Source organism: Ciconia boyciana, chromosome 1 (genome assembly GCF_034638445.1).
Source record: "Ciconia boyciana chromosome 1, ASM3463844v1, whole genome shotgun sequence".
Classification (NCBI taxonomy): Eukaryota; Metazoa; Chordata; class Aves; order Ciconiiformes; family Ciconiidae; genus Ciconia; species Ciconia boyciana.
In genome coordinates, this window is record NC_132934.1 from 97,706,001 (window position 1) to 97,718,454 (window position 12,454).

General features: G+C 41.1%; 1 protein-coding gene across 22 annotated transcripts in view; it reads left to right on the forward strand.

The window, feature by feature from the left end:
- BBX (BBX high mobility group box domain containing) overlaps nt 1-12,454 on the forward strand; it is a 146,293-nt gene that overhangs the window by 94,324 nt on the left and 39,515 nt on the right. For all 22 annotated transcript variants that reach the window (XM_072884485.1, XM_072884495.1, XM_072884540.1 and 19 more), the window contains 2 exons: nt 568-766; nt 7,227-7,294. In XM_072884485.1, the coding sequence (XP_072740586.1) occupies nt 568-766; nt 7,227-7,294 (267 nt within the window). The remainder of the gene's footprint in view (nt 1-567; nt 767-7,226; nt 7,295-12,454) is intronic.

Consider the following 12,454-nt stretch of genomic DNA (forward strand, 5'->3'; position numbering starts at 1 on the left):
TATGCACATTTTGGAAGGAATGCTGTGACGATAAATCAGAAGTTACTGAAAATGAGATGATACTGGGTAGTGGTTTATTTGTGGTGCCTGGTTTGGGAAAGCATATACTCAAATATTCTAAAATACAGAACTATTAGAGAAAAATGAGTGCAAGGTAAAGAGCACCATGCTGCATTTATTTCTAAATGTATGTTTTCATTTCATTCAAACTAGAAAGTAAACAAAGATTGTACCTGCAAAAGAATTCAAATAGCTGTCTGTTTCCCAGAGAGTGAGCATACAAGCACTGGAGAACAGTTTGCAGGATCAGAACTTCAGCCTGCTCTGGGTGATAAACCCTCAGGAGAGGAAAGAGAAACCCCACTTTTTAAAATACGGCTGTACTTATCTTAATATTTCTTCTTAATAGATTGTGTTGGTGGTCAGACTCTAAGCATGTGATTAAACTGTTAAAAATCAAGATATTTAAGGATTATTTACTGTATTAAATCCTTTTAAACACAGTGCACTCTATTGCCCTGTGGGTAGTATAATGTCATGACTGGTAATTTTCCTTTTCTTTTCTAGTACAAAGATGCATTTATGAAGGCAAATCCAGGATACAAGTGGTGCCCCACAACAAACAAACCTGTGAAAACGCAGACATCCACTGTTACAAACAGGAAAAAGCTATGGGCCTTTGCATCAGACTCTGCAAAAGATTTACCAAGCCCAAGGAAAGTGACTAAAAGTGAAGAAATGCCACAGCTTAACTTTGGGATGGCAGGTGAGATTTCCATCCATGTTACTCAGATGTAACATCCTTATTTTGTTTGAGGATGTGCCGTTGAAATTGAACTGCGATACCAGTTCTCTTTACTGCACGTGGTACTGTAGTGCAAATAACTTTTTCCTCTCCCAAATTAGGTTGCCAAGACTCTAGTTAAACCTCTGCATAACAACTATCTGAAATTTTCCTTAGTGCATGATTGCTTTCAAGAGTTGAGTCCGGATATGTGGCATCATAACCCATACCCCATTTGGGGTCCAGATTTGATTGATTTTTAATTCCAGCTTATCTGCTGTTAGAGATTTTCCCTTTCTAGTAAAAAAGGAACATGCTGATTGTGTGCATTCTTTTTCTCTTTCATCAAGTGTTGTACTATGTTTAGTAATTTGCTGCTTACAGAAATAACTTGTGAATTTATGAAGTTGGAGGTGTTAACGTTCTTGTGGATGAATGTACTGCTGGAGCTAACTTTTTGTATTTAAATCAAGAGAAGAGTAATTTAATTTCACTTAAAATACGCTTTTTTGCCCATTATACCTTGGAGGGGTAGATTCTAACCTTTTAAACATTAAAAAAAAAAAATCAAATCTGTGAATAAGCATCAGTGGAGTGCCTGAATTGGTGAAAGGCAGGTAATCTCTCACTGATACCCACAAATAGCAGAACTGTTGCAATCATGACATTGAAATACAGAGACACAAATGCTAAATGCCAGCAGCTCAAGAACCTAACAGTCAAGGTGGAAAATGATTTTTCCCCCACCACCCTTTTTTCTTTTTTTTTTTCCTTTTCTTTTTTGTGGTTTAAAGTTTCTAATTTTATAAATACTGATTGTCCTGGTTTCAGCTGGGATAAGAGTTAATTTTCTTCCTAGTAGCTGGTATAGTGCTGTGTTTTGGATTTTAGTGTGAGAATAATATTGATAAGACGCTGATGTTTTGGCTGTTGCTAAGTGGTGTTTACACTGGTCAAGGACTTTTCAGCTTCCCATGCTCTGCCAGGTGCACAAGAAACTGGGAGGGGGCACAGCCAGGAGAGGTGACCCAAACTGGCCAAAGGGCTATTCCATACCATATGACGTCATGCTCAGTATAGAAACTGGGGGAGGTTGGCCGGGGGGGTAGCCATTGCTGCTCAGGGACTGGCTGGGTGGCAGGTGGTGAGCAGTTGTATCACTGTTTTTTTTTCCCTGGATTTTGTTCCTCTCTCTCTTGTTGTTTTCCTTGTTGTTGTTGTTGTTGTTGTTATTTTGTCCAATTATTAAACTGTTCTTATCTCAACTCATGAGTTTTCTTACTTGTGCTCTTCTGATTTTCTCCCCCATCCCACTGCGGGGGCAGGGTGAGCAAGCGGCTGGGTGGTATTTAATTGCCAACTGGGGCTAAACCACAACACTGATGTATTTGAAACTTTGTCATATCCTACCTAGTTTATGACAAGTGTGTGGCAGATAGGACTTTTCTGTTTAGAGAGATTGTGAGCTGGAGAGTGGAAAATGGTTTTATGGAACAAGTGTAAAAGGATAAAAAGGGATAAAATGGCATTTATACCTTTTTGCCAGTATAGTGGTATGAAAATTCCTGTAATGAAATTCCTTCTGGCTATGAAGGAACTGTGAAATGTGATCAAAATAAAGGTTTTTTTCATGCTACATAGTTATGATATATGGGAGACCAGTTCTAAAAATCGCAAGCCCCTTCATCCTGTTCTGCTTTTGCTATCAGAGGAGTAACTTCTATGCTCCTTAAAGGTTTATTGACTTAACGCAAAGAACAAGTAATAGGCCTTGGTCGACCTGTCTGCCGTCCCCCACCGCTCTTGCTGGGCTGTCCAAATGTAGAGTTTCTGAGTACAGAGAGATCTTGAATCAACACCTGTCAGAGCAGAGGACAGAGAACTTAAGAATTAATTAGAAACTAATCTAATCCATTGTTTTATCTATAGAGCCATTAATTTCTGAAGAAGGCCCTTTTGTGCTACATGTGATTTAATTTTTTAATTATTATTTATTTGGGTTTTTTACTGCAGACTGAGTCAATGAGCATAGTAATTCATAGGGGTCTCACTCCGGTCCTCATGCCAGTGAAGGCTGACTATTTCTTGAGTATAACAATAGCTCATAAAATAACAAGAGCTTCTGACAGAGATGTTAGCAGCATCCAAATCACGACAAGTCTGCCGTGCCAAATGGATTACTGTTTTGTCAACTATATACCAGTTTGCGCTAAATATGTTTTGTTGTGTTCTTCTCTCCTTGACTTCATGTGATAGTTCAGTTCAACTCTGACTCTTCTATCCAGCACAACCTCTTTTAAAATCCAAGCTTTATACTAGCCGATGAACTAAAATGTAGCTGAACCATGTCAGAAATGCTTTTACCTTTGAAATGCCACTGACCATCTTCCATCTTCAAGGCAGATAGCTTCCTTAGGACAGGGATTATATGATTCCAGAATCATTCTAGGAAATCTGTTTTACTTGTTGGTAGTTGTTAATCCTGTCTTGATTGCTTTTTACATACTACGTTTCATTTTGGAAAATGTAATATATAGAGAGTAAGATCTTCCTTTCTTTTCTTTTAAGTCCCACACAGGCCCTATCTCTCCTTTATTTTTGGCATTCCCACAATAATCACCCCACTTTTAAACCTCTCTTGTTGACCTGTCATTGTGTCCTGAACCTGCGGTGTGGCACCAGCATTGGGCTTCTGACCTGCAGACCCATTAGTGCTGTCCTTGCTCATCCAGCCTGGAAGTTGTAACGGAGCATGTTTTTCTCATGACATGGCTCACCTGTGATCTGTTGCAGGGTGTAGGGCAAAGACAACTGCTGTTCACAGGTGAATGTGACCATTACAGCATCTGCCTTCACAACTACAGAGCTAAGTGAGCAACAGCTTTGCTATACAAATGTGCAAGATTCCCAATACTTTCACATTTCTGCATCAGAAGAAAACCATCTGAGCCAAAAAGCTTTTTAGTGAAGCAAAGGGTGGAAAAAAGACACTTCCTAGAGTAAGCAATATCCTGATAGAGATGCCATTTTTCTTTTTTAGAAAGAAGCTTAATTCTGCACCCAGGTAAAAGTTAGTTGAAACTGGTACCTGCTGGCCTTCCTTCTGCTTAGTTCTTCCTCAGTTCTTTCTTTCCTCTGACTGAAAAATTGTGATGATGAACAAACGAGCCTGCTGAGTTTCTAACCAGGCCAATACTAACGAAGTATGTCATTCCCAAATAGTGAGATGGTTTTAAGTTTCATCGATATTAAAAGCTGTTGGGAAGGTCATGAATCACCTCCTATTCTGCAAGTCAAATGTATGTGGTATTTTCTCACTATTGTTGATTTAACTGCAAATTGCTTTAAAATGGCACTTAAAATTCTTAATTTTTCATACCAGTAAGTTCTTAGTGCTGAAAGAGAAACATTGTTGTGCTGAGAAGGCACTATAAACTGTGGAAGTGTTTGCATATGTACATTTTGTCTTCCCTTAGATGAAGTTATTTTGTGATTTGAAACCTTAGTGGAAGGATTTTTGTTCTTATCATGATCAGATGTTTAAGTGCCAGCCCTCTGCTATAGCTGCAGCATAAATATTCAAGTTGTTTAAGCTCCAAATTAAACTTTCACTTTCCACTTAGCTGTATTTTTTTTGTCCCTCTTAATTTTTATATTTAAATAAACAGTTTAGCTGTTTGCTGACTTGGGGAAAAAACAGTCCTATCCTTGTCCTGTTATGATAAGCTACTTACTTGAAGGGCAGAAAGCTGAGACCACCAAGAAGATATTTAGAAGAGGGGGAAAGGTTTTAGAGCCATAAGCTGGCTGTTCTCCAGTTGGCCAAAGCTAAGGAGGGGGAAGAAGACCCACAGGTAACTAAAGTGAAGCACAAGAGAGCAGCTGGGAGCCATTGGTATGATGTGGGCATAAGAAAGTGCTGTACTACAGTGTGTCAGGCAAAGTGTTTTCAGGAACTGTAGAGAAGAGTTAATGCCATTGAACAGATCACAGCTCATCTGACATGGTTGTTCTGCTGGTCATTCATGTACAAGAAAGATGAACTCCACCTGGAATAACTGGAGAGGAGAGCTACAGGGATCGCTGGGACTGTGGGAGATGGACATGCTTGATGACATCAGGAGATCTTGATTTGCTTGGGCTACGGAAGCAGGTGGAAGAAGAGTAGGGTGACTCCTGTAAATGCAGAAGAGGGAAATACCATTTAGGGAGAACAGTTATTTAATCTTAAGGATGCAGGCACCAGAAAGAATGTATACCACCTGGCCCTGAGTAAATTTAAACTGAAAACTGGAAGAAAGCTCTTAATGCTTAGAAGATTTGGGTTCTGCAACAGCCTTCCAATGGGAATAAAGAAAGTAGAAAGCAACTAGCCAAGCCCTTACTATTTAATGTGGAGCTCAGTAAGTTTACGATGGGCCTGGAGATTGCTTCCCATCTCTGCTTCCTCCAAATTAATTGCCTGCTCAGGCATTATCTTTCAAGATACATGTTCACTTGTCACTTCTGAATTGCTCTGATGTTCCCTTTTTTTGAAGGACTGAACTGTTTCTGATCAAGTATTTTGATGGCAAAAAGTGCTGTGCTGACAAGATCGTTTCACTTACGAATTGTGCTTAGATACTTGCTGGCCCTTCCCATTTTCTGTCTCCATTTCTTCAACCGCTTCTTGTTACTAGATCCTACACTTCTGATAGTGCCTTGTCTTTTTGTAGAAACTTAAAACCTTTTGTTCCCTTTTTTATTTAAAGTAAAAAGTTCTTTTAAAAAAAACAAAACCAGAAAAAACCCTGCACACCTTCTACCTGTTTATTATGGTAAAGGAAAAAATTAATTCCAGTTGAACATTGGGTTTGAAGCCAGATGTGATTTAGGCTATGTTCTTAAGATAATGAGGCACTCTTCTGTCCTTGAGTGGATGAGCCTGGTTTATTCACATTGCTTTCCTCAGCTTCTGTTTACTGCTGTTTTAAGAGAGTATTGAAATGAAAAAACTTACCCTGTGAATGTCAGTGCGAGATGCTGTCTGAGGGAGAACTTTTGGCAGCATCTGTGGTATTGAATTAAACAGCACCAAGGAGTATTCCCATGAACTGGACCTTGATCATCCGTAGCACTAAATCGTTTGGAGGCTTACAGATGCAGGTTTGGCTCATGTCAGCTGAGAAGCTCAATAAATTCCTCTGCACTGCTCATGAGTGGGAGTGGGCAAGGGGATTTCCCAGTGGGCGTTGTGGATGCAGTTATTCTGCATCTAAATTTTGCATAGCAAAATGCAACCAAATGGACATGGGTAATTGTGCCAGTTGGCCTCCATTCCAGGGAATGGTCCCAGGCACGTGTAATCTATTGTTGTAGAGAAAGTTTTTGTATAGTTTAGTGAAAGGAAATTGGAAAATGTGAGTGCGTGCTTAGTGAAACCTGGGGAAAGTTACTTATCTTTGGTGCCTCATTATTACTGAAGTTGGTGTCTCAGCAATACAGCAAGGATAATGCTTCCCTTTCTTTCACACTGTGGATGTTGTGCGAGACATTTGGGCCACAGGCTGTCTCCCTCTCTCTACATTACACTGTTAAATCGGGCCTCTGCGTTGCTTCCAAGGCACTCCCCCAAAATCAGACAATTAGTCTTCATAATGATGAAGAGCAGCCACTCTTCTGAGTGGAAAAGCCACTCCATGAGTAATGTAGTGCCATTGTTCACTACTTTCACTTCTTGTTGTCATTTTCCAAGCTCCTGAGGTGCAGGAAGGCTGGAGGCGAGAAACTGTCAGCATCAAATACTTGGAGAAAGAACATTTATATCTCCATTTTACTTTCCTCAATTATATATTGTATTGGCAAGGCAACAAGTAGGTAGGCAGCTTGCCTGGCCACTGCCTGCGCTGTTCTGGCACAGAGGATCAAGCGCGTCATGCTTCAGAGCTGTCAGGCTGGCACTTTTCACCACTAAATGTAGCTCTAAATTAAAGCTAAATGAAAATAGAAATTTTGCTTCAGAGCTTGATCATGTCATTTTGTTCCATCCTTTTACTTGTTCAGTGGCTAAGGAAGGGAACCACTCCCTCAGTAGGAGCATCCATTGAGTTATAAACATGTGCAATATTAGAGCATCTTTGTGTATATTTATGTATGAGATCATTACAGTTGCTGTTTTAAAGATATCCATCTCTGTAGTACATAAAACCTTTGGCAGTAAAATTGTAAATCCACGCAATGGGGTGTTAAGCACACAAATCCAATTAAATCCTTCAAACAGCTTTGAAAGCCTCTCCCAGAGGGTACAGAAATGGTTATTTGTGATTCTCTTGAACTGCCTTTTATGGCAGCTTGCTTAGAGTGTCTGTGACAAGTAGTCTTCTGGGGGTTTAATGCTGCAAATGGTAGGTTATTTAAACAAGCAAATGAATAAACTTAAGATTTGGTTTTACTCTTTTAACAGATCCTACACAAATGGGAGGCCTGAGTATGCTGCTTCTAGCAGGGGAACATGCCCTGACTGCACAAGAGGTAAGAAACTCTCATCTTTCAGTTTAAAGAGAGCTCTAAAGAGGAATATTTGCCCAGTGGGAAATGAAATTTAAGATACATGTTGGGTAACTTTGGGTGGGACTGAAGCATGAGCCCTGGGATATGAGCCTTGTATCCTAACTGTGAACATAGAGGTTAGGCCCAGTTTTTGGATCAGTTCAATATTAACTCTGCTGAGGGAATATTTGATCAGACCAGGCAAGTCTGCCCCATGAGAGGATATTGTCACAGGTAGAAGGGTTGAAATACAATGACTGCGTTAGACAGGTGGTTTGCAAGCTCTTTTGGGCAAGGATTTCATATGCTTGTGCAGTGCTTCACACAACTGTGGCCTTGGCACTAATAGCAAAATAAATACCTAATAATTTCCATACAGTGTCATTATATATGCATTCTGAAACCATGCAGGTGCTAACAGGTAATCAAAGTATCGCAGTCTACTCCTATTCACTAAGTCTGTTTGTCTAAAAAGAAGTTTGTAGTTCAGTTGCCATCACAAACATTTTGTTTTTACGAAGGAGTCTAGTAAATAAAAGTGTTCCTGCATATCTCCAGTAGTGCAGAGATATCTGGTCTTTCTTTAGACTGATTGTTATTTATGATCTATTTTTTGGGCCAGCTTTGAAAATTGTTCAAAAGGTGGCTTGTATGTTGGGTAAAATAGGTAGTCACTGCCATAAATCTCTAGCCTGGAAAGAAGAGCTGTGGAAGCGAGGAGGGTTTCTTTTTTTGTTGTTGTTGTTATTGAAAGGAAAAGCAATAATTAACAATTTATATGTGATACCCCCAAATGCAAAATGTGTAGTGCATTTGAGATGGATTGCTCCTGTACTACCAAGACCAAGCCAAGACTCCTCAATGCTTTGCACACCAACCAGTTAAAGCAATGGAAGCCTTTGTGCAGATGTGGGTACTGGCTTTCTGTGCTGCAGCATGAAAAATAAGAAACACGAGGGTAAGGTTGGCAAAGAAGTGAAAATAAATTGATTATTTTGTGCTAACATGAGAATATCCTGTATTTTTCAAACGTCGAATCTCTCGGCTTGGAGTTTAAAAACTGTTTTTACTATGCTGTTATGTTTAAATGAGAGGGAAGGTGTATTGTAGTCAGATACTCAGTTCCATTAAGAAGGGTCTTTGCTATGACCTTTTGAGTTGAGTTTTCTTGACTTTACATGAAAAGTGCCTCAAGTAGTATGATTTCAGATGGCAGTGAGGGAATAAAATCTACATGTGGATTTAGAGACAAATCAAAAAGGATGTTGTGTGACTGTTTGAGTATATGAACTTTTTTTTTAATCAGGATTTTCTTTTTTGAGCAAAAGACACATTTCCCATGCATCTACATAAACCCTGTTTTTTCTGATAGAAGCATGCAATATGGCTTGTGATGCAGTATTTACTTTATGTATAGGCCATACTGTTCTGTGCTCTTTTTGGGCCTGTAGTCTTCTTTTGAAACCCGGCCCTCCACGTCAAAGAGGCAAGCTGTGTAATCTGCTTTCCCCCAAAATGTAGAGCAAAATAATTGTCATAAATACAGCCTGAAAAAAACTAGTTGAGGGATTTGTTGTCTGTAGCTAGAATCATGGTGGGCCAGAAATTAGCCCATACTTACTAGTAAGTTACCATACTTTAATTGTCCTACAGATAGTGTCCTACACTATCTGAGAAGCAGGTAAGTGTCAGAGCACTTTCCCAGGGAACAAAACTGCACATCTCCAAATCTTTCAGAGGGTCCCCTATGTAAAATACATCCTCCAGAGCAATCTGGGTGCTTGGTATTCTCAAAGGGACCCAAGTGGATGATGTTCAGTCCTCCTAACTGTGTGTCAGCAGGAATTAAGTCTCCAGCTGTGTTTCTGTGCACTGGGAAACTTCCTCAGTTTCTTTATGTGGCAGCCCTGGTGTGTCTTCCATTTTCCTTTGTTTCCTTTTGATTCAGTGTTTCAGTGGTGATTAGATAGGGAGCAAGTATTTCTTAGGCTTGTGTTTCCCCAAATGCAGTAAAGATCCTAAACCTATTTAGACTTGAATAACAGAACAGCACTTCTGGCTTCCCATCCTCAGGGTTGTGGACAGAGGATACATAAGGTGTTCATCTTTGCATGCCTGTGGGACAACCTATGGTTCGATTTCCATGCTTGTGCTTGAAAACAGTTTCGTGCTCAAACCAGCATTTGGGAGGTTAGCAGAACATGCTAGGAGGTGGTATGCCAGGCTCAGTAAGAAGCTGAAGAATTCATTGTACAATTGGTAAGCTGCTTTCCTCTTCAGTGGAGGAGGGTTAGTTGTGTTGTGTTAGAGTTGGTATTGACATGAGGGAGAATTTGGTGTACTTAACGTGACTGCTGAGGTATTGTCAGTGAAAAGGTTCAGAAGTTGTTTAACTATGGAAAATACAGCGTTTTTTTATATGCATGTAAGATACATGTCGTATATCTAAAACCCTGGCATTTCTATTTAAAAAAAAAAAAAGGACAGATGCAGTGTCATTTTGAAAAGAATGCTCTAAATGATATCATGTGGTCTTCATTATCATTAAAGCATGTGTGTGTACATGTACAATACACATGCATATATATGGTTCTTAAACTGGGGGACCACCAGACACAAGATTACTTGTCAACAAGCAGTTTGACTGCTTGTGCACGTGTATGATTATGCAGACTTGGGTGGCCTTGTAAGCATAGATCTTAAATACTATTACCATCTTTAAAATGGTTAATAAAAAGGAGGGCAGCACTGGCACAGTTTGCTTAGAACTTGGGAGAAGATGAGGGAAATGATACTGACAGGTTTGCTAATCCCACGTAAATGTATTCAGTGCCCGCTGATTTTCTGTCAAGTGTATGTTAAATGGATGTATAGGGACTTTTCAAGTCAGGTGTTTAACCTTCGAGTTGTCAGAAGGCCAGATGTCAGGTAACAAAGCAAACAGGCGCCAGCAGGAGGAAGGGAAGATGCACAACAGCGATATTTACAAAATTGCTTTGAGACTTCAGTTGCCATCTCTGTATGTCACCGGTTATGTTCCTATTTTTGTAATTTTTTTCAGTAGACTAGAGAGTTTTGTCTTCTGATAACAGAATTCAGTGTTGGTATGTGATTGATTTCCAAGCAGCAGCTGGAGTTACTAAGCAGATAGGCAAGAGAAGCTACAGATCTTATCGGCACTAAACAAGGACTTGGATATGCAGTGAGTTTCCACCTGGTTTTTGGGTCCTTTCATCAGTTACACAAGACTGTGGTGTGTATATGCTCATATTTTGTTGAACACCCGAGCAGAAACTCCAGACGGGTCTGCTCCAGCTACTGTCGTTGTGCTAAGCAAAGCCTGGTCCTCACAGCAAGTTATTTACGAGAAAGGCTGAAGCTGGGTGAGGAGCACTGCTTGCTTGCCCTCCCTGCACATCTCCCTTCCTTGCTCGTCAGGCCCTTTGCTTGCCTTACAGCAGCACCTAGTGGCCTGTCTGTAGGTTGCTGCCCAGAAATCCCGGAATTTGAAGTGTAGTCCAAAACCTGGCTCTTCTACCAGTTTCTCCCCTTTCCACTTCCCGGCACATCAGTCGGTCAGTGCGGAAGGTGAGGCAGGGGCTGTCCTTCACCTTCGTTTGATGTGATCCGTTTTAGAGCAGGTTACGGTAACCTGCAGGGAAAGGGAGGCTACAGAGGCATTATCTTTGCGGTTTCCTTCTCTTTGAGAGCAAAAGTCTATCTTGCGTGCAATGCCAGGTCTGCACGGGGTAAGCTGGGAGGAGGAAAGAGGAGACGAAATGAGGAGATGTTGAGAACATTTTATGACAGCAGGAAACAAGATGGATGCAATGGCACTATCTGTGCATCCATTCCCTCCGATAACTATTTTAACACTTTGATCAGGTTCAGCCTGGCAGAGGTTAGAAGTCCTGGAGATAATAAATTTCCCACAAGTGAGGAGTGTGTGGGGAGGAGCAGAGCAGAAAAAACAAGCTGAAATTAGTGCTTCTGTCAAGCAAAGGCAACAGCATTAACTTTTTAAAGATAATGGAAATTGGTAGGAAAAGTATGGTTGTTCTAACCACAAAATCACCTCTGAGTTAGTGAGCACCAGCAATCTGTCCTTTACACACAAAGCTGGAGGAAACCAGGCTTCACACCTTCCACGGCTTGTGGTTCCTGTACCACAAGGTGAACAAGCTGTGCCGGACCCCCAGCACGTGGCCTCAGAGGCAATGAGAAGGCTCGTCCTCCCTCTCTGCGCCCACCTGGCTAGCAAGTGCTTTACAGCGCTTGTATTGCAGGGGCTGAGCTGTAATAGCTGCTCTCAGGAGGGCTTCTCCACTCCAGCATGGTGCTCCTGGGGTGGCGTGGGTCAATGGCTCCTAGCTCAGAGTTGGTTTGTGCCGTGCCAGCTTGGGCGTGTGTCAACACGTTCACATGGACATGCCCCTAGATAGGCAGAGGAAGCTGCAAAGCCACGGTCTCTGTTACGGTCGGTGGGCAGAGTTCAGGCATGCGTGGCCCTGCAGTGCCTGCCTCGGGGAGCAGAGAAGTTTCACATGGCTTCCTCGTTCACATCGCTTCTCCTAAGCAAAATAGTGCCCTTTCGTGCAGCACGTTGAATAGGCTCCGATTGCAAACTAACTGTTTCAACAGGCGCCACAAACTAAGCTGCATAAGGCAGCTGGTCGAACTGCAGAAAATTTAAGTTATATGGGGAACTATTTCCCGAATTTGGTTATTCCTGGGAGAATCCCACCAGTGAAGTAACCCAGAAGAATCCCAGCCTGAAATAACCAAGTGAGCGCTCAGACGTGCAAGCAGCACCCTTGTATATTTCACACCAGTGCAGAGACTCGGACTTTCAGAGATGGATCACTCAACAGCAGCAAGATCGATATGAATCCCTGATACAGTCCACACAACTGCTGAGGCACAGACATCTTAAACAAATCATACAGAAACATGAGAAAAGCAGTAATAAGCATTACATCAGTGAAAACAGTAACACAAACCATTGAAAAAGCAAAAGACAGGCATTAAAAATACATTCTTTGTAACCCGTTGGGTTGGTATACTCCCATAGTACACTGATAAAACATCCTGCTTGGTGTTTAATAAATGTAATGGAAGCATAGACCATAGGAGGCACTGTTA